Source organism: Perca flavescens, chromosome 15 (genome assembly GCF_004354835.1).
Source record: "Perca flavescens isolate YP-PL-M2 chromosome 15, PFLA_1.0, whole genome shotgun sequence".
NCBI classification, from domain to species: Eukaryota; Metazoa; Chordata; class Actinopteri; order Perciformes; family Percidae; genus Perca; species Perca flavescens.
Window position 1 is genome coordinate 20,773,574 of NC_041345.1, and position 21,237 is coordinate 20,794,810.

A 21,237-nucleotide genomic window follows, 5' to 3' on the forward strand; every position below is an offset into this window, starting at 1 on the left:
TTGATTTCTGACAAAATGTCTGCTCAGGGATTATGTGGGATTTGATATGAGCAGTGACACAGAAGTTCTAATGCTTCTCAAAGATTTTTTTGACAATCCCTCCCATGATAAGCTGTACTGTAGATGTCTACCTATTATTTGTTCTATTCATTCTCTGTTGGTGAAAACACGAAACGCAGTCTGTGTTCCGTCTTTAATATCTGCTCTCTTTCTCTCCCTCTCTTTGTCTCTCTCTCTCTCTCTCTTTTGTTCTTCCACAGTAACTCCTGGGTTCTTCTCACTTCACAAAAAGCCTCACTCAAATCCCCAGACAACACAAGACAAAAAAGGAATAACATCTGTTTATCTGCATATTTCTATGTTCAAAAAAGAAAAGGAAAAGACAAAGAGATCGACAGAGGACAAAAAACATCACAAAGGATGCGGAATTAGAAAGAACAAATTGCCACTGGAGGACCAAAGGGAATATATATACCTTTTCTCGCAAATCCACCAGTGTGGAGTCACCTCACCTGTACCTTCGGATTAAAGAGCAGGGTCATGTCCCAGTTGCCATGCGCATCGCCACGCTGACCTGCCTTCCCGGCCCTTCCCCCTTCCTCTTTCTATTGGCCCAGCTCCTACTGCGGCTCCTCCTCCCTGGGCCGGAGTTGGTGGGAGCCGCTTCCTCCTGCCCCTCCCTCTGCACCTGCTCCAACCAGGCCAGCCGAGTCATCTGCACCAGGCAGAACCTGGAGGAGGTGCCCGAAAGCATATCAGTCAACACACGATACCTCAACCTGCAGGAGAACTCCATACAGGTAAATATTGGCTGGAGGAAAGTCACTCATCGGCCGTTGTGCATTTCATACGCAATACTTTGCATGAAAAAAATAACAAAGGTTATTTAGCCTATCACTATAAGTCGCAACAAGTGATGTAAATTAATGGTTGTATAATTGGCTGTACAGAGACATATGATTTACAGTATGTCTTTAACACTACATTCTGTTTGCCCATAATCAGACGGAAACATTTGCAGCCATTTGTAAATGTTAAGACTAACGTGTTTTCTCTTGGAATTTTTAGTTTGGAGAAAAGACTTAACCGTAAATGTCAATAATGGTAAAGAAAAGGCACTTAAGCCTCCTCTAAACTGAGGGAATATTTTCTGAATTGAGAGCAAGGCATATTTCCATGACACCATGCTGCCTTTTGTATGCATTACCAATTTATCTGGAGTCCCTAGACAGCATTATGTGGCTTTGCAGCTGCAAGGGAAGATCATTTAACCACAGACCATCGACACAAAGCACATGAATCTCTACGTTTATAAACAGAGTGGGTTGATTTTACTCTTTGCAGCAGCATTTTAAGTAATTGGATCCCTCCTCATGTTGCTGACAGTGCATTGTTCTTTTGTGATTTTAAATTCATGCCCACTACATCTTATCTCCTCTAATGAAAAGCAACAAGTATCCTAAACATTGTTAAAATTGTCCAGTGCATCTCTCATCATGTCAAACTGCTCTGTTCGTTGGACAGTATGATGTCCTCTATTCCTCGGGGGACAACATCTTATTAAACATTATGTGACGTTAACAGGGCATAAATGGGACATTATGCCACATGATTTGGTATGTGAGGTTTAAAGAGACGCTGTTCACATGAAAGACAAATTGAAGAAATAATACCGATATCCGTTACGTTTCCTTTTTAGCCTACAAATTCCGATTCGGTTTGTTGTATCCTGCAGCCCAACTTGAAATGATTAAAAATCTAAAAATGTTTTAACACCTGAAGGCATCCTAGATTCTCTGGCTTATTTTTTCCTTCACTGAGTACCCTGAGAGTAAAGCCTTGACAGCTCCCACCCCTCTTAACATCCCCCCCCTCCCCACCCCCTCCTGATCTACATACAGAAGAGGCAGTGGCCTGACTCCAGAAGTCTCCGTGTGTCTTACAGAGGGCTTTGGCCACACATATGTCAAACAATCAGAGATTTAAGGGGCTTTTAGTCGCACTTACTTGTTGTGTGTCTTTGCATTATTGCCAACTGAGCTCCAGTTGGGCCGCACCGATGCTAGTGTGTGCTATCCAGGGCCCATGGCGGCCATGTTTTTCAGAATCATGTCTTCCTGCATAAAAAACATCTCTATTGGTTGTTCATTTGTAAAATGGATTAAAGAAATGTGTCACATAATGTTTAGACAATTTTAAAAATGTATTCATTTATTTAATAGTTTTGTCCTCCTTGGTGATTTGTGGTAACGCTTAATGTGAATAGTCCAACACTGATTATCAGCTAATTATCAAGGGATTACAATGTGTCAGTAGAAGGTCCCCTGAGTCTCACTGAAACAACATTGTGAAGAGCACTTTAATAAGAAACTGAAATACGGCCAGGGTTAGGAATAGGACAGGGTTTACAGTAGGTTTACCACAGTGCTAAGAGATGAAGTCAAATGTTTAACACCTGTTAAATATAAGCATTGAACTACAAATTAAGCGTGATAGTTTTTCACCAACAGAACCCCACAAGTTGTGTCGCGCCATGGCACCACAGTTATACAGCAAGTTGTGGATGGGGTTCTCTGAACCTAATTTTGAGGTGAAACTAACTCTGAGAACCTTCAAAACAAGACCACTGTGTTATTAGTTAGTAGGTTAGGGATTTAAGTTTTACCATTAAACACATAGTCTTATCAATAACATGGAAGCTCCAACATGGAGGCCAGAGTGGCTCTAGGAGTCAAAACAGAGGCTGCGAGACACACATGTTTAACTGGCTCGTGTCAGCAGTCTGTCTGTAGCCCACCTTCCCCTGCAGACAGCAGCAAGTGGAAACAGTCACTGGAGTGGAAAGGTCACCTGTTAACCATTATGAGCGGAGGAATTAATTATTTATATATGTATGGTTTGTTTCTTTAAACATGTATTTAGCCATATCTGTGCCTGTAAATCATTAATTGACAATATTTTTATATACCATACAATATGTCAGTACTAGAGCTTCATGTCTGTTAAAGTTGTATGCCATGTAATATTCTATGATAAGTCAAAAACTAAACAAAGTAAATAAAACTTGTACTGCATGTGATCCTTAAGTAATACAAAACAAATTTTGTATTGTGTTTTTTTCATCATTAAAACAGAAAAGAACCTACTTCAGAATGTACATAGGTGATTCCACCTAGTAAAAGTTAAGTTACCCTGAGTTTGTCACAAATGGCTCAAACACAATTGATAGTCCACTGTTTAAATTTTACCAAAACCTTCCATTATCATATGTAACCACACAAATCTCAGTAACAAACACTTGAACGTCCGTTTGTAATCTACGTGAATCATTCTACATGTTGTACAGTAACTTCACCATTGTCTGTCCCTCCAGGTTATCAAGTCTGACACTTTCAAGCACTTGAGACACCTTGAGATCCTCCAGCTATCCAAGAATCAGATCCGTCAGATTGAAGTCGGAGCATTCAATGGCCTCCCCAACCTCAACACATTGGAGCTCTTCGACAACCGCCTCACACTGGTGCCATCACATGCCTTTGAGTACCTCAGCAAGCTACGGGAGCTGTGGCTGCGCAACAACCCCATTGAGACTCTGCCAGGCTATGCCTTCCACCGTGTGCCCTCGCTACGTCGCCTGGACCTGGGTGAGCTCAAGAAGTTGGATTTCATCTCTGACGCAGCCTTTGTGGGCCTCATCAATCTACGCTACTTGAACCTGGGCATGTGTGGGCTGAAGGACATTCCCAAACTGACAGCGCTTGTGCGTTTGGAGGAGCTGGAGCTGTCAGGAAACCGACTGGAGATCATCCGACCTGGGTCCTTCCAGGGCCTGGTGTCCCTACGCAAGCTGTGGCTAATGCACTCACAGGTGTCCGTCATTGAGCGCAACGCCTTTGATGACCTGAAAAGCCTGGAAGAGCTCAACCTGTCCCATAACTCCCTGCACTCCTTGCCCCATGACCTCTTCACGCCTCTTCACCAGCTGGAGAGAGTACACCTCAACCACAACCCCTGGATTTGCAACTGTGATGTGCTTTGGTTAAGTTGGTGGTTGAAAGAGACGGTGCCCAGCAACACCACCTGCTGTGCCCGCTGCCACGCTCCCCCAGTCTTAAAGGGCAAGTACATTGGAGAGCTTGACCAGAGTCACTTCACCTGCTTTGCACCGGTCATTGTGGAACCACCTACAGACCTCAATGTCACCGAGGGTATGGCTGCTGAGCTCAAGTGTCGCACAAGCACCTCCACAACATCTGTCAACTGGATCACCCCGAATGGCACGCTAATGACCCATGGCTCCTACCGGGTGCGGATATCCGTCCTGCATGATGGCACTCTCAACTTCACAAATGTCACCCTGCGTGATACGGGCCAGTACACCTGCATGGTTACCAATGCTGCTGGCAATACCACGGCAACTGCTGTCCTCAATGTCACCGCCGCTGATGCCAGTGTCAACTACACCTACTTTACAACAGTCACAGTGGAAACAGTCGAGACCCCGGGAGATAAAGAGTCTGCATTGGTAGCCATCAATGAGACATTCATACGTGTTTACCCTGGCCCCACGCCCTCGGGCCACGTGTGGCCAGAAGGTGTTCCTACCACTGCCTCCTCTCTGTCAGCAGGCTGGTCCTCCTCCTCTCCTCGGGCCACCCGACCAACGTTCACTGTGCCCATCACTGAGCCAGGCTTCTCAGGCTTGGATGATGTGATGAAGACCACCAAGATCATCATTGGCTGCTTCGTAGCCATTACCTTCATGGCAGCGGTGATGCTTGTGGTGTTCTACAAGCTGAGGAAACAACACCAGCTACATAAACACCACGGCCCTGCTCGTGCTATCGAGATCATCAATGTGGAGGATGAGCTGGGGGCTGGGGCCAGTGGTCGGGGAAGCGGCATCTCAGGAGGCTCCACGGTGACGCAGAGCGGAAGCAGTGGAATAGGAGGGGGCCAGAGCCTCAGGCTGCACCACCCAGAGATAGTAAACCTGCCGAACCTGGCCCGATCAGAGCACCTCAACCACTACTACAAAACCCATCACTTCAACAACAACATGATGGGCCTGGGCATGGGCACAGGCACTGGTGTGGGTCTCAACAACAACAACAACCCCTTGTCTTGCTCTCAGTCTCAGAACACATCTATATCCTGTTCCCAGGTGACGACCAGTGGAGGAACACCCACAGGTGGCACCCTGCCCTCCCCTGTGCCCCTGCCCCAGTTGGGTCTCCACAGTTCTCTGAAAGGCCTTATGGGGAAAAGCCAGAATGAGCCCCTGCTTTTTAAGAGCGGCTCCAAGGAAAATGTGCAAGAGACTCAAATTTGAGTAAAAGTGAGAGTGGAAGTAGCAGGTAAGAAAGAAGAGCTGGTAGAGACAGTGAGAAAGAAAGAGCCTGTGAGACCAATTGTAGCCTACTGTCATAATGGACAGATTCCAGAGAAGATTATATTTCACAGTCACTGCTTTGTGTTGTCAATCTGTTGACAGAGAGAAGCAGATAGGAAGACTGACGGAGACAGAGTACGATATCTGATCAGTCCCACCAATAGCAGCCGCACATTCTTTTCAACTAAATCAGGCATAAACATATACGATGTAAACCACAAACATCCAAATCATTCAGTTTTCTGTGCAGCCTGCTATAGTCTTTGCCAAAGTCCAAGATCAAGCCAACGCTTTTCATTTCCGTCCACAATCACAGTGGAAACCTATGAATAATACACATGTGCAATGAGCCTCTCTAGGATTTCTACAGATTGCTTCCTATATTTCCAGACACATGCAGTGTATATATTTGGAGGGAGACATAATATTGGCCATTGAACATGTTGTCAGATTAGTGTTTGGCAGAGACACGGAATAACAAACAATGGTTTGGGTAAGCGGTACGGTCCGAGGTTTCCAGGAAGCACTAAAACAGAACTGAGAAAGCAAAATTAGAGCCATGCAGCGATTCTGTCCAGGATACAGGTATCAGACTAGTACTTCACAGGGAGACAGAACAACAACAATTGTTTTTTCAGAGCGCTTTCACTCTCACTTTCTCCTTTTTTCACTTTTTACCTTACGGGCTACTGTCTTCTCGGATGGAGAGAAACAGAGTGGGTTATCATGGGAGAAGAAAATTCCTATTGCATAAAGGATAATGACAGATATAAAAAGGACTGAAAGTACATATTATATATACCGTAAATATATTTTCATTCAAAGAAATAAATTATAAAGAATCTTTATTAAGCTTCTGACTGAAAACTACAACGTCTGAAGAATATATTTAAAAAAAAAAAAAGAAGTACACACAGCTGTTGTAGTGGCCCTCCCTTACAACTTTTCCGAACTTGGATCAAGATGGCCGCTCCGACTGTGCTGCAAAAGGACACGTGTAGGAGAGTGGCATCCGTTGAGAGGGAGCTAAAACAAAAACCTGGCAAAGTGTTTGAGTGAATTTATTTTGGTCTCGACTTTTTTGTAGCCACACACAAGTGTTTCCCTCTTCTGTCACATTCACGTAAACAGGGTCATTGGAGAAGGGAGATCTGTACGCTCAACTGCAAAAATATAAAATCAGCTCTTCATCATTTGGTATAGTGGATCTATAGCATTAATAATAATGATCATTATGATAATAATGATAACAAGCGTTTTTTATTTGTCATAATGGTCCTTTAATGATAAGCATATTAAACGATCAACGATATGCCACAATATTCTTCTGTACTTACTAAAAAACGTTGCACATGCTAGTGTAGCATGCTCTCTAAGAACATTTGGTTTCAACATACAGTATAATGTATCACAATGATGATATGACACATCCTTGTTATTATGTTATCATTATTATCATTCATATGACTATTATTATTACTACTTGTGCCTACAAATAGCTCAGAAATACTTTTTTTCATTTGTATATGACACTGAAGTTGTTTTGTGACTGACCCTGTTGGACTTCGGCTAATGAACGGCAGTGGGACAGACTCAACGTGCCACTAAGTGAACTCCACATGCATCAGCAGGAAATAACCTGGCCCTCAAAATGGCTTCCTCAGTCCAGCCCTCACTGACTCGTCTGCTTTGATGTCTCAAGCAGTCAGGACCCCTCATGTTATCACGCATTAAAGACAGGACATGAACCTTTGATGAAGACTGCTCCTTTCCAGGGGATTATTACACAACTGTATCTCAGTGTTATCGTGTATGAGTGGATTTCATGGCAGCAGGGAGCTAAATGGACGACAGGTTTTCCCAAGCATTTTTAAAGGTAAGCAAAGCTCGTTCAGTGAAGGAGATGGTGACATACAGTACAGTATACAGTGGTGGGAGAGTTTTTCTAAAGAAAAAGGACACTTAAATGAAAAAAATATAGAACCTTATAGATCTCTTTTAAAAAAAAAAAATTATTATGATAAGTGTTTTTCATTTGGGTTTTTTATCTAGTTTGATTATTTTCTGTTTTTTTAAATCAAGTGATATCTTTATTGTAATATTGTTATTGTTATTATAATTAGCTAATTACACTGGTTAAAATTATGAGAGATGTTCTGTTAGCAGAGGTCACTTTGAAAATTAAATAAAACCTGGCACATAAAATGGCAGTTGAAGTCTGTGAAATTTGGTGGATATTTTTTTTCCATTTTGTTGTAACCAACTTTAATTGTAACTGTTTGTATCCCTTTGGCTCTGCTTGAGATGAGACATAGCAAATGTGCAATCGGCAGCACTGGGTCCTTTTTTTCTGCACAGGGGGACAGGAAAGGCCCTGTTCTGGTTTACAAGCTCACTCACACTCGCTCTGTGCTTTCCTGAATGGCATCGCAATCACAGTGTTCAGAGTGCGATTGCGCTATGTCAACACCTTGTTGCCATGACTTCACACTCAGACAAATGCGCCAAACGGCGTCACCATCGGCGCTTCGTGAGGCACCCTGTTGGCCCTTGTCAGTCACATTTCTTTTAGGTGCCAGCCGGCCAGTGTTCCTTCAATGGTAGCAAATCAACCTGAGCATTGTACCCATGTCCTCACATAACCCCCCATCCCCAACCCTCAGCATACTGCCATCAGGTTTCCCTGGCAACTGTTGCTGCTGCGACAGCCCTTGTCACAGCATCTTGATTTTTGGTTTGGAATGCTAAACAGACAGTATAGAATTTCATCCATGTGTGCATGTACATCCATCTCAAAGATCGTTTCCTTGTTTCCTTGTTTCATCGTTTCATTTTCCTCGTAAATGTATTTGATTTGTTTACACCAGCAACTATATTTCTTACACCACAGACTTTCTGTCAGTAAATCACACGATTTAAATGCAACTATCCCCTATGCATTTAATTTTCATAGGCCCCACACCACTGCTAAACGCACCCTACTCTTGTGATTAACAATCAAACCCTGCGTCAGTCATTAACATATTCCTTTCCCAGCACAAGGGATCCATATTCCCCTCACTAGTTATTTACATATTCATCTGCCTCTGTGTGTGCAAATAACAGAGAAATTATCATGTGGGCATGCTGGTGGGTATGTGTGTGGTGTGTGTGTGTGTATATGTGTGTGTGTGTGTGTGTGTTTGTGTCAGTTTTGTGTTACAAAAGCTATTTACCCCTAATTCCACAGATACTGTGTGCCCTGCCTATTGCCTGTAGTAGCTCGTCACTTTGGAAAGCATTGTGTAGCCCCTATAGCTCCTGTGAAGTGGCACAAACCAGAGGCCATGTTATTGAGGCTCAGTGGTAGAGAGAGCAGCGGTTGAGCTGGAGACATACAGTCACAGTGCTGCAGTGTCTGAGTCACAGAGCACTGAACACACTCCCAACACTCTAATGGAAATGCTGTGTTTACTGTTCAGGAAGGGACCCGCTCATTCACCCATTCAGGGAATAGGTGAAAAACACCAGAATATGTGTGTGTGTGTGTGTGTGTGTGTGTGTGTGTGTGTGTGTGTGTGTGTGTGTGTGTGTGTGTGTGTGTGTTCTTTTGTGTTTTTGCGTGTGCAGCTCTGGACTATTAAATGCATGTTGTACTGTTGTATAAGGCAAAGAAATCAGGACATCTGAAGCAGTACAGTCATAGCAAAAGATTTTACACCATTGTACTGCTCAGTGTGTGTGTGTGTGTGTGTGTGTGTGTGTGTGTGTGTGTGTGTGTGTGTGTGTGTGTGTGTGTGTGTGTGTCTGAGCATGTGTGTGCATGTTCAGGTGGTCTTACACTTGCTAGGTTGTGTAAGGAGGGGAAGAGAGAGGAGGGGCGGTCAGACCTCCATTTTAAATCCCCAGTTTATACCGGCTCTGTCTGTCTCCCTCTGCTTCAGGCTACTTTTATGATCCTCTCACTGACACTTAAAGTAAAAACTGGGTTTTCTTTTCCGATTAAGCAGCTCCCCCCTCCTTTCTCTCTCTCTCTCTCTCTCTCTCTCTCTCTCTCTCTCTCTCTCTTCCTCTGCATTCTGGGATAAACCCAACTGATGAAAGGTCTGTTCAATCAGGCCAACCTCTCCTTTCAAGAGATGTTCTCTTGAAAGCAGAGGTTGCCTCGTTTAGTTCTTTGTCAGTCTGCCACAACAAATTGAGGGTCAAGGGTCAAGTCTAGTGGAAGCTCCTGTTTACCGTACATCCTCAGCTAGCTAATCAAGGTTAGCATTCCCATTTTGAGTTGTGCCATTTGTTTTTATTGTTAGCCCTGGCTCAGCTATATACGAGAGCAACACCTGTTGGTGGAGCTTAAGTGATTCTTAATGTGCATTTTCAGTGGCTGTATTTATGGTTAATCGCCTTGACAGTGATGTGGCTTTTAGTCATAATCATAACGATGCACACAAAATGATTTGCTGCTGCTCTCTTATGGGGCGTAAGGTTTGTGTTGGCGCAGATATGAGGGTGATCTAGGTTCAGTCTGCTGCTTATTTTGGCCACAATTGCACCAGTCCCTAAGGGTGGTGTCGCACACATGTTACCCTCAGCTCTACAAGCCCTGCGTAAGCTCCACACTGCTTAATTTCTTTTCTGTCACCCCCCTCTTTAAAAATAGCAGTGAAGTGACAGCAGAACTCAATGCATTATTGATACACATGGTGTCAATGATGCATGTGTTTAGGCACCGGTGCTAATTTTCTCCTCGTTGCAGAGGCCAAGAGCATCAAACCGCTGCAATTTATATGCATCGTTATTGCTATTATTTTTCACACGGCCATCAAGACGGTCAGTGAGAGCAGAGCCAAACGTAGCAGCTTGTCTCCTCACATGATGGCTGCTGTGATTGTGTTAAGTGCAGCAGTGTTTTGTGTGCCACTGTGTCACCGTGCCCCCCCCCAACCCACCCACCCACCCAGCAGCAGCCCTGTATGTCTCACTACTCACTGTGCTTCTGCTGTGGGATGTTTGTCAGTCAGGGGACTGGTTTCATCACCATCATGCTGGTCTAAGGCCAATTTGATGGCACCAGTTTTTAGATGCCCGGGTCATTCTGTTATGAGAGAAAGAAAAGCTTCATTTTTTTTTGTCACTGTAATGTTGCTTCTGCTGGGGCTTGAGATGAGATGTGCACAGACATTTTTCTGTGTCATCACTGTGAAAACCTGCCCTGAAGCCACTTATCAAACCTTACCACACTCACAAGCATGTGCACATCTAAGAACCACACACACTGACACACACACACACACACACACACACACACACACACACACACACACACACACACACACACACACACACACACACACACACACACACTAACACTGACTGACTGAGTGATTTATTGATTGAGGTGGAGCTTTCTTAAACAATTTGCAGCCGAGTGCAGTGGAGGTTAACACAAACCTCTCAACCGCTGCCATTGTTCTTCAGTTGACACGTGTGTGCTTTATATCCTGTGAAGGTGTCCTTAATTTGAGAATGGCCGGGACATTAGCACATAGCTTATTTTCTTGTTGCCTTGGTAACCGTGTTGTTGGTCACAAGATGTCAGTTTCGGTCAGTTTGCGAGCTGTATGCAGTCGGAGGGGGGTTCGTCAGTGTGTGTGGGCTGTGACGTGAGAGTGATGAGTGGTGTCTCATCCCATATGACAATCTCCTCTGTGTCACTCAGCTGTGGGTCAGCGGGGCCTTGTGAGCTGCTGCTCAGACGCAAACTGAGAAAAATCCACACAGTGATTGAAATAGTAAAATGGGACACGCTCACAGCCCATGTAATTGTAAAGTACCGATTAATGGCAATAGTAAAGCCAGAGCGCTACTTAACACAGAGCTTCTCATGAATGTTTTATAAAGGAGGATATCAGTGTCGTCATGTGAAAACCTTTGAACATCAGTGGAGTGATTACATTATTTGTGCTGAGGAAACTGTGCAGCCTTAGGTGCTGGTGAAACCCTTTCAGAACTCTGTGGGGTTAACAGAACAAAATGGTGCTGCAGGTTCAAAACAAGGCTGTTTTTCTTAGGTCCCGAAAAGCTGGCATTTTGGGCAATGCAAGGTTTTCACCCGACAGCGACCATATTGCGCTTTCAAACACAGATTTGTGTTTTGAGAACAATCTGGGATTCTGCGGCTCGTGTTGGGATTTGGATACATTCTTCTGGAGCAACTTCATGCCCTGAAGCGCAGTGGAAACCTCCCCTTCAGTTCTGTGATGTGTGCAAACACGGTGACTTGTATTGGAATGTCCTGAACCATCCGTAACTATAAAGGATGTGCTGACCCAGCAGCTGGGCTCCTCTCAGAGGACAGGCTCACAGTTAAGTTTCCATACGCACATTCCCTCCTATACCCAGAAGCTCGGCTCCGAGATTTACTGTTTATGGGCACCTTGGCTCGGCATCATAATCACACTCTGCTGTGTCTGATGTTTGTTTGAAGCTGGGCCGGGGCCATAGAGTACATTTCAGGGCTTTGAAGTGTAAATTCAGGTCTGGTTGGAGCACCGTATGGAGGGCAGCGAGGAGATAGCGACAGCCATATGGATATAAGCTGGTGGTTTGATAATAGAGCTGTCTAACCCTTATCTGTCTACTGAGGAGGCAGAGGCCCGGGAGGACATGAGGTCAAACCCGGACCGGACGTCAACAGCGAGGGTCAGAAGTTGTCTGGGCTCAGAGGTGAAGCCAGAGCAGAAATCAGCCCTGACCTAGATAAGCCTCCCCAGCTGAGCTTTGAATCAGACCTGCAACATCCTCCCAGTGAACCAAGTTTAAAATAACGCAGGAAACAGTTGTAAACAGCCATCAAAATGAAATAAACATTTTAGTGGAGATATTGATTTTTTTTTTACCCTTTTGTGTCTCCACCCCCACATGTCAGCCAGTTAGCCATGCTGCTTTTCTCATTGGTGCTGATTTATTTATCCGGTCTGGCCCTTAGTATCCTCATTTCATGTCTGCTCTCATTTCTGCTCCCTGTCTATGTGACACCAGTCCTACAAGATATATTTTTAACCCTGATGCTTACGAGCGGCATTCAGCAGGCATGACAGTGGCCTCTGTTGTGCTCAAGCTTCAGTGTTTCTGTGCATCCCATCATGGCTGTGCCACTCACTGTACTGCTCAGCCAGCAGTACAGCCAGCTTACCACGCAACAGCTTCAGTCGCCTCAGGCCTCGCCGCCCTCTGAGCCCAAAGGAAATAGAGTGACAAGGGAGGACAGGGCAGACAGAAATAGAGAAAGGAGAGATTGAAAAGAGACAAGGACGACAGGAGGAATGAAAGATCCTGTCACTACATATCTATGTAGGTTTAAGTCTACGTGTGTGTGTTTGCATGTGTGTATGCATGAATGTAATATGTCAGACACACATACAGAGGCCCCAGCTCTGTGCGCCCAGTGTGTGTTTGTGTAATATCTGCATGAGTGGTGTAAGTATGCATATTTATGCATACGTCCTAGTGGGTTGCGTGCGTACTTGTGTGCACTTGAGTGCGCGCGGAATCTGTGTTTGTGTATCTGTGTGCGGCAGAGATAAAGACATGAAGGAGGACGGGCCGCCGTGGTGCTTATATGTCACTCAGTGCTGGAGGGGAAATGACTTCTCTCTGTCCCCGACCCAAGGGAGGCAGAGGAGGAGCACAGCTGACTTCCCCTTCTTCTCTGCCTTTTTCTCACCCTCTCCTTCAGAAATGTAGCTTAAGCCTCAGTCACGGCCTCTTCCTCTTTTTCTGACTCACACACACACACACACACACACACACACACACACACACACACACACACACACACACACACACACACACACACACACACACTCATAAGCTCGCTCACTCGCTCACAGGAGTATGTTTCACATTATCCCCCTTTCCTCCTCTTGTGCTTCTCATCCCTTTAACCCTCCTGTTCCCCTCCTCCGCTCTTCTCTATCTACCTCATGCTTCCTGTTTCACCCCTCCCACCATCTTCTTGTGCCATTTTTCACCCCCCTGCAGACTGCAGCTTGTGATTCTGTATTAACCCCTTGATCTACACAAATACACACACACACTCCCACGCTCCCGTCAGCCCCCTGCACCACTCAGATCCCCTCTCAGGAAAACGCAAAACACACCCAACAACAAACTAAGGCTTCTGATATTTCCTTCCCTCTGTTCAATTAAACATGGCCACCATCTGCTTTTTTTTTTCGCTTCGGCTTTTCTTCTGCAATATTGACTATGGTTGTTCTTGTAATTGTTTATTAAAACTGTGTTTTAATCTGTTATAACCACAGATGTACGTAGTATTAACACTGGAGGACCATGTCACAAGTGTGTGTGTGTGTGTGTGTGTGTGTGTGTGTGTGTGTGTGTGTGTGTGTGTGTGTGTGTGTGTGTGTGTGTGTGTGTGTGTGTGTAAGAGAGAGAGTGTGTATGCATGGAGGAGGGTGGATTTGTTCTGTTTCAAGGTTCTGTGCCAAATCTTTTTCAGAACGTTCAATCTCTGTTCATGTGCCGTACTGAGAAATTTATGAAATAAAAATAACGTTTTTTACTAAATTCAAAGTGCGATTGGGGTTCTTATTTTGGACTGTAGGTCTATTACAGCAACGTAAAACCATGTGTTTAAATCGCTAGAGCACAGCAGCGACAAACCTGCAGGTCACTTTTGCCTGTATGTGTGTGTGAGTTAATTTTGAATTTTGAATTCTTAACGTGCGTGTTATTCTACATCGCTGTTATTTTCCCTGCAAGCCTTCCCTTCCTTAAGTCAGCATCAGTTTTTTTTCTCAGTGTGCCGCAGCAGTGTTGCAGAATGTGTGTGAGTGTTTCGAAGGCATTGTGTCAGTGTTAAAGCTGATTTGACACTGAGGCTGTGGACCGGCTGGCTGCAGGGTGTAGCGTGACCCAAACGGCTGACCTACGCCTGCACCCCGCGTCTGCCCATATGCGTGTGTCTTTGTGTTCATGTGGGTGCATGTCTGTGTGTGCGCGTGTGTGTGTGTGTTTTTCGTGGGATGTTGTTTAGCCTGCGGTGAACACTTAGCTTGTGCTGGCTGGGGGTTTGCCAAGAGGTCAGCTTTTGAATGCTACTGACTCAGGGTTACAATTATTGGCTTACTGTGCGTGTGTTTATGTGTGTGTGTGTGTGTGTGTGTGGTTGGGGTTATTGGTTGTTTTCTTCAACTATTTTAATATCACAGTCACAGCTCTGGCAGTTAACTGCTTGTCGATCGGAAACAAAGGCATCAAGCTCTGAAAGTGTTAGATGTTATTTCAGTGAAGTGCCTTTCCAAACGTATCCCTAAACTTTGCCGCAAACCTGCTGACAGCTGAGCACAACTAAGGATGTAAAGTGTGTGTGTGTGTGTGTGTGTGTGTGTGTGTGTGTGTGTGTGTGTGTGTGCGTGCGTGTGCGTGCGTGTGTGAGCATGTGCGTGTGCGTGTGTGTGTTTAGGCAGAGCTCATTGTCTTTATTGGGACAATGTACAACATTAAAAATAGCCAGGTTTAAACGGCTCAATAATGTAACCTAATCAATGAGCTGCGGACTTAAGACTTGATTTGGCCTTGAATGCTGTGAGACTTGACTGGACTTTGAAAACATTCAATCTTGAATTAATGAATTGTGTTTTCAATATTAAATTGTTCGGTCTACACAGTGAAAAGACTAACGCCACATTTCCACTGCATCACTCACTTTTTTTCGCTTTCCCATCAGCAAAAGTTGTGGATAGTACCTGGTACTTTTTTTGGTACTGCCTCGGCCGACGTTCCAAGCGAGTGAGCTGGAGTTACATAGACACTGCAGACCACTGATTGGTCAGAGAGAACCGTCACAGCACAGGACATCCTGCACATACCTGCCATTTTTAAATAGCCAAGATACCATCAACTGCGACCACAATTTATAAAAAAATTTGTATTCACCCAGATAAAAAAAAGGCAGTCCGCAAAAATACGCCATACACTATGTACACTACGCCGTACATCTGACAAAGAGCAAACGTTACTCTGTTTGGATGCATTGAACCAAATATCATGGCAGTTTCACATGGCGGCGCTATGGGCCGAGCAGCTGACGGAGTACTATCCGCAGTGGAAATACTCAACCTCAAAAAATCCAAACACTAATGGGTTTCATTAAGACCTTAGAGACTTGCAAATGACTTGCAATGTGAAGACTTGACTTGAAATTTCCCTTGAGGATTTGACACTTGGCCCGAGATTTATATTTGCCCCAAAAGACTTTAAAAACAGCTCTGCTCTTACATTATATTTTTGTTACTTTGCCTATATGCAAATCAAGTCACAACACTCTAAACATGCTGCAAAGGCATGGTGTTTCATCCTTACAGTCTATACAAGTTATTCTTCATGTATAAACTGTACTTTTAAATCATGCATACACACAATTGTTTGAGCCTACTGCATAAATTCTCCCATTTCCCTTCTAACAGCTTTTACATGTAAACCAGAAAGCATTTATTCTTCTTCTTTTTTTCCAAAACTGGTAATCTAGCAATTTAGCTTTTCTTTTTTTCTCTCTCCAAAAATTCACTGAATTCTGTAATCAGATTATTGTAATCCAGTTACACATTATGTATTACTCCTCCAGCCTTTGTGTGGGTGTGCGCATGAGAAGCAGCAGCAAAAAAAATGCAAACGCAAACAAGCACTGTCCTGCTTTGCATGATGTCTGCGGACAATCCATGTTAAAGATGTAATTGTATTTCCATATTTAAAAAAAAAAAGTGTGACATGTTCACTGCATAGGTGCATGAGCTTCAATGCATGGTGGAAGGTTATTAGTGAGTGGAAAATAGTGCTCTTTCTGCATGTGTTGGAAATTCGAAATGCTGATGCGACACCACCTCCGTTTGCATACATGCTATCCAGAGTGCAGTTTACGGTCACGCTGAATAGATTATGCAAAACCACCTGACAATTCTCATTTTCAACTCACCGACACTAGTATCTACAGTACATGACTCAAGGGTAAAGCAGCGAGTGCGCACTAAAGATTGGAACAGACTGCATGAAATCCAGGGCAATTTTTACATGACAAAACAGTGAGGCTAAAGCATGCAACTCAATCACAAGGGGGTGGGGGGGGGGGCAGGCAGGGGAAAACTGTCAGGGCAAAAGAAAAGCTGCTGGAAGGACAGGGATGGGGATCTGAGGAGGAGGAAGAGGACGAAGGGGGAGGGGAGTCCTAATGATAAGCGGCAAACAAGTTTTCGTTTTCTGCCTCCCCTTCTCATGAAAAGGCCAATTCTTTCAGTTGGCTGAAATCAAAGTGATTTCTCCCCCTGCTTCTCCCCTTCTGGGGCCTGTCGCATGTCACTCTCCTCCTCACTGTCATTTGTATCTGGTTTTCTGCTCTGGTGCCCATGCTGCGTTGGCTTCGTGGTTACTCTGGGAGGTCAGGGCTGGCGGTAGGCCTGGATGGGAAGGTCAGAGCCAGAAAAAGGTGCCTCTGTCTTCCTAAATTCAGTCTTGTGTGATGAACGGTCCATGTCACCCTTCCACAGACCCCACCCGCTCTTCTTCTCACCACTCTCCCGCTCTGCAGTGATACAGTTGTAAAGTGTAACCTTGGAGACAGGGGGTAATCATCCATCCCATAGCTACCCTTTCAATCCTTCTCCTTCCACCTCACCACCTCGCTGTCTCTTTACACCTCTCCTCCCCGCTGTCGCCTCCCACCTCCTCTCCACCTTTCCCCTCCTCTTCACCGCAACAGGCTACTTAGGTATTTTATTGGGTTTACAGTATTTTCTCAATTATCTGCCTCCCTCTTTACCTTCTCCTCCCTCCTTGTCCCCCCTCATCCTCCCCTCTCTTTGTTTGTCCTGTGGAAGGACGTTTGTTTTCCTGTGGGGGTAGAGGGGAATCGACATCGAGAGATGAGTTATTGATTAGAAAGCAGGTTGCAGGGGAGAGGTAATGTGACTCACAGAGAGAGAGAGAGAAGACAGAATGACACGTACAACCTATGACACGTCCTACATACTGTATAAAGGCAGCATACCCATACATATGCATGCGGATGTAACATATGTGCAGAGTGGTGTGTACACACTGTTACATGCACACATGATTAAAGGTGACACAAATTGTCGCTGTTGTGTGAAAATCTTTGCAGTTCATCAATGTTTAACAGATTGGGGGATACATGGCTGTCTGTGGGTGGAGAAATCAACATCCCGTCAGGCTCTTAAAATACTTATTTTGCTTCACTTGTAATGATCATGAATCCTTAATTTGGATTAGCTTGTTGGGTGTCATCAGTGGGAGCAGACCAAAATGACTTTGCAGGTGACTGGGTCGATACTGTCCTCCCCCGAAATAAGTAATTTGTTCAAGCAGCAATTACGACTCACATTTACGTTTATAGTGGTGGCGCGCTCTAGTGGTCTCCCGTTTATTATTGAAGGAGCAAAGCAGCAAGTAAGGTGACGAAGTATAAGAGCACCAAATTCCACGTAAGTAGGTAGGTTGAAAATCGAAGTTAAGTAACGTAACAGACATTTTAACCTAAACCACGATCGTAAACTTAACTAAGTAACGTTAGTTTTGGTGCCTAAACATAACCAAGTAGTTTTTGTGCCTAAACCTAACCAACCAGCAACCGTTTCACAACATTATTTAAGTGTTTAAAACCGCAGCTGTTACGTTCTCTGGTTTAGCTATAAAGAGGGAAAACGCATCTCTAGAGGCGCTAATTTCTGAAACGCTCCTGTGGGTGGTATTAGAGGGTAGGAATAAATGACCTATATCGTTGTATAGTTGGTAGGACTTGTTGATTGCATCACCCTTTCAACAAACCAACAGATGATTGACATTCATTGATACGAGATCAACACGCCACTCATTGGCTCATCCTTAGAAATCATGACAGCTAATCCGGAAATGTTGGCAAATCATTTCCTGAATAGATATGTGTTGACAAACAGGATGCACAGTTGGTCAATTTTAAATCTGCCTAGATATGCATGGTCATGCGCTCAGGAGTTAAGATGGAGTCAAAAATCCAGTGCTGCTGGTTGTTGTCATGATATAAACCACATTTGTCCGACTCGTAGCCGCCAGAAATCGATTCAGAAATCGTGTGGATGTTGACCGAACTGAAATCCTTTTGCAAAAACTTAGTTCAAGATTCAGGGTAGCTTTGCAAGGCGATGCATGTCGGTCAAGCTCAAAACAAGGCCGGTTTATTTCAATTCTTGAAAGGCAACACACGGGGGATATCATTTTCCACCTGACTGGGACACATTTTAACTGCACTGTTAAGCACACCATAACATAATGAAAAACCTACACACTGTGCGGCTCACATACAAGGGCAGGTATGACACCAGCAGTTTTGCAATGGGACAGAGCAGAGAATATGTCATCCCAGGAGAAGGTAAAAAAAAAAATCCTGCAAACAACACAATATGTAATTTATAACAAGGATCTACCCAGGGACACTATTTCATGCACAGCTATCCATGAAGAGATGTCTTTTTTCTTTGAGAGCAAGCATATGTTCTGTCAGACACCGGTGAAGGCATCAACGTAACACTAGTCCACCAGCCAACGTGTGTGAGTGTGTGTGCAATTAAAAAAAACTGCTCTTTAAAGAGGTGCCAGAGCATTCTCTGTGGAGCACAGTGTTTGCAGCATGTTGACTTGTGATATGGCGATATCACAGGCTCCCGTCTGGACCCAGCAATGGGCTCACGTCCACGCATCCGTTTCCACGGAGCTCCTCAAATCCTGACATCCGACAGGACCCTAACAAAGGAGATGAGAGCATTTCAGCCAGCCTGCTATCTCGGATATTTATCTCTGATATTCAGCATTCTAGACTAGAGCAGAACAACCGGGAAACAATCTGTACAAACAAACACGATGTGATTATGAATGCATTACCATCCAGCAGACAGGCAATCAACACGCAATGGCTTGTCGCGCAACCCTGCAGAATCCTGAGTCCTCTCAGGTTTCTAACTCATTGGAGATGATTGACATGCAAACAGAAGCTGCTTGTATAGGATAGTCAGCTCGCCTCCCAACCTAACCCTAACCCTGCACTCACCCCCAACTTCTTCACTATAGTCACCTGCTTACATAAAGGTGCTGTGTATGTTTCCCCAAGGTGAATTAACTGGCTTGATGGTGCACGTCGAGATTGTGCACTTGTAGTACATTTTAAAATCCATGTACTGTGCAGCGTGCAACCTTCGCTCGTGCACATGGTCCCTGCTGACACCACTCCCTCCGATCCCTATGCTGCAGGGTTAAACGATTCAAGTAGTTGCATTAATGACTTGAGGCAACGAGGCAATGGTTGAGGTGAATCTCTCTCTCTCTCTTTCCCTCTCTCAGTCTCATCAGCGTCTTCAATCCATCGATTAGCTACAGAGGAGTACTGACAGGCACCAGCCACTGCGGTCCTGCAGGGTTGCCTGTGTGTGTGTGTGTGTGTGTGTGTGTGTGTGTGTGTGTGTGTGTGTGTGTGTGTGTGTGTGTGTGTGTGTGTGTGTGTGTGTGTGTGTGTGTGCGTGTGTGTGTGCGTGTGTGCCTGCGTCGGTCTGCGACTGTGAACAACAGATAGGGATACAGACAGCAGACACGGGGGCAGAGCCTGCAGTCGTGCACACCTATGCGAGGGAGTGTGAGAGCCTTATTTACTCCACTACCAGGTTTATTGAGTCAACCCCCTCAGTCAGGCTCTGATGCAGCTGTCTGCCTGCCCCCTCGGCTCGGCTGCCTCTGCCACTGCTGTGTGCTAAGTCACCACACTTGAGCACGTTCGTGCCCCTCTGCAGTTGAGCGCAACCACAGAAGCACTTTCTTGTGCACATGCAAGCGTCGTTGACCATGCAGGGGCACGCCAACTCTGCGCCCGCACCACACACACTGGACCTGTTTACGCATGGGCCGGTGGCGGCAGCAGTGGTGCCTAATGAGACGACATTATTTATAGTCCGGCGAGAGAGCAGCGGCTTCACCATTAGACTGATAATGAGTCACTGGGATATTGATGGATGCTTGTCTATATTGGTATTCACCAAGGAACCGGTGCCACTTCTCCGGGTTGCCGTGGATACCGACGTTGCCTGCTAAATGACCCAATAATAATAATGATAACAATGACAGCACTATGTGGAGATTGAGTTTTTAAACCACAGGGAGAAGGACGCCGGCCGGAGCGCGAGAGTAATGAGGATGGAAAGAGAACGATACAAATGAAAAGAGGGAAATAAATGTGGGAGGGAGGAGGAGGGTGGTGGTAGGGTGTTGTGTCAGGAGTTTGGGGGGGGGGAACACACAATCGATGATCAGTGAAGTAGCATTAGCATTGTTCACACATCCCCAGCCTCGGCACCCCCCTACCCAAACACCCCTCCACCCCACCCACCCCCAGTTCCCCACCACCCCTTTCCTCTTGCGGCCTCTCTTTCTTTCTTGCTGCAGCGTTGCCATGGTGACCGAGAAATGTGGGAATACCTCTGTCCTTCAGAGACAGAGAGAGAGTACAAGAGAGAGAATGAAGAGATGGAATAAGACAAAGGACACAAGGAAAGAAGAAAGGAAGAAAGAAAGGGAGGAAGGAAGAGGGGGGACAGAAGATACTGTACAGGGGAGCTCGGGGGCAGACATCGCTCACTGGCTGAGCGCACATTAAAAGCCTTGTTTAGCCCTTGAAGGAGCAGCTAAAGTATGAAACATTGTGATCTTACACTAACACTCGTGTACACCATTGACATATATATAATGGACCAACAGAGCCCGTTGCTCTGGACGGAGACCAGTGAAGGATATTAGAAGCACTTTTCCGGTGA

The 21,237-nt window shown here is 45.1% G+C and overlaps 1 protein-coding gene across 2 annotated transcripts; it reads left to right on the forward strand.

The window, feature by feature from the left end:
• Nucleotides 1–554: 554 nt before the first annotated feature.
• lrrc4ba (leucine rich repeat containing 4Ba) lies at nucleotides 555–5,332 on the forward strand. Of its 2 annotated transcripts, XM_028600382.1 has the most exons (3): nucleotides 555–800; nucleotides 3,374–5,174; nucleotides 5,253–5,332. In XM_028600382.1, the coding sequence occupies exons 1-3, from the start codon at nucleotides 555–557 to the stop codon at nucleotides 5,330–5,332; spliced, it is 2,127 nt and encodes a 708-aa protein (XP_028456183.1). The 2 variants fall into 2 exon arrangements, with proteins under 2 accessions (XP_028456183.1, XP_028456182.1); XM_028600381.1 differs by having other exon boundaries at nucleotides 3,374–5,332.
• The last annotated feature ends 15,905 nt before the right edge of the window (nucleotides 5,333–21,237 follow it).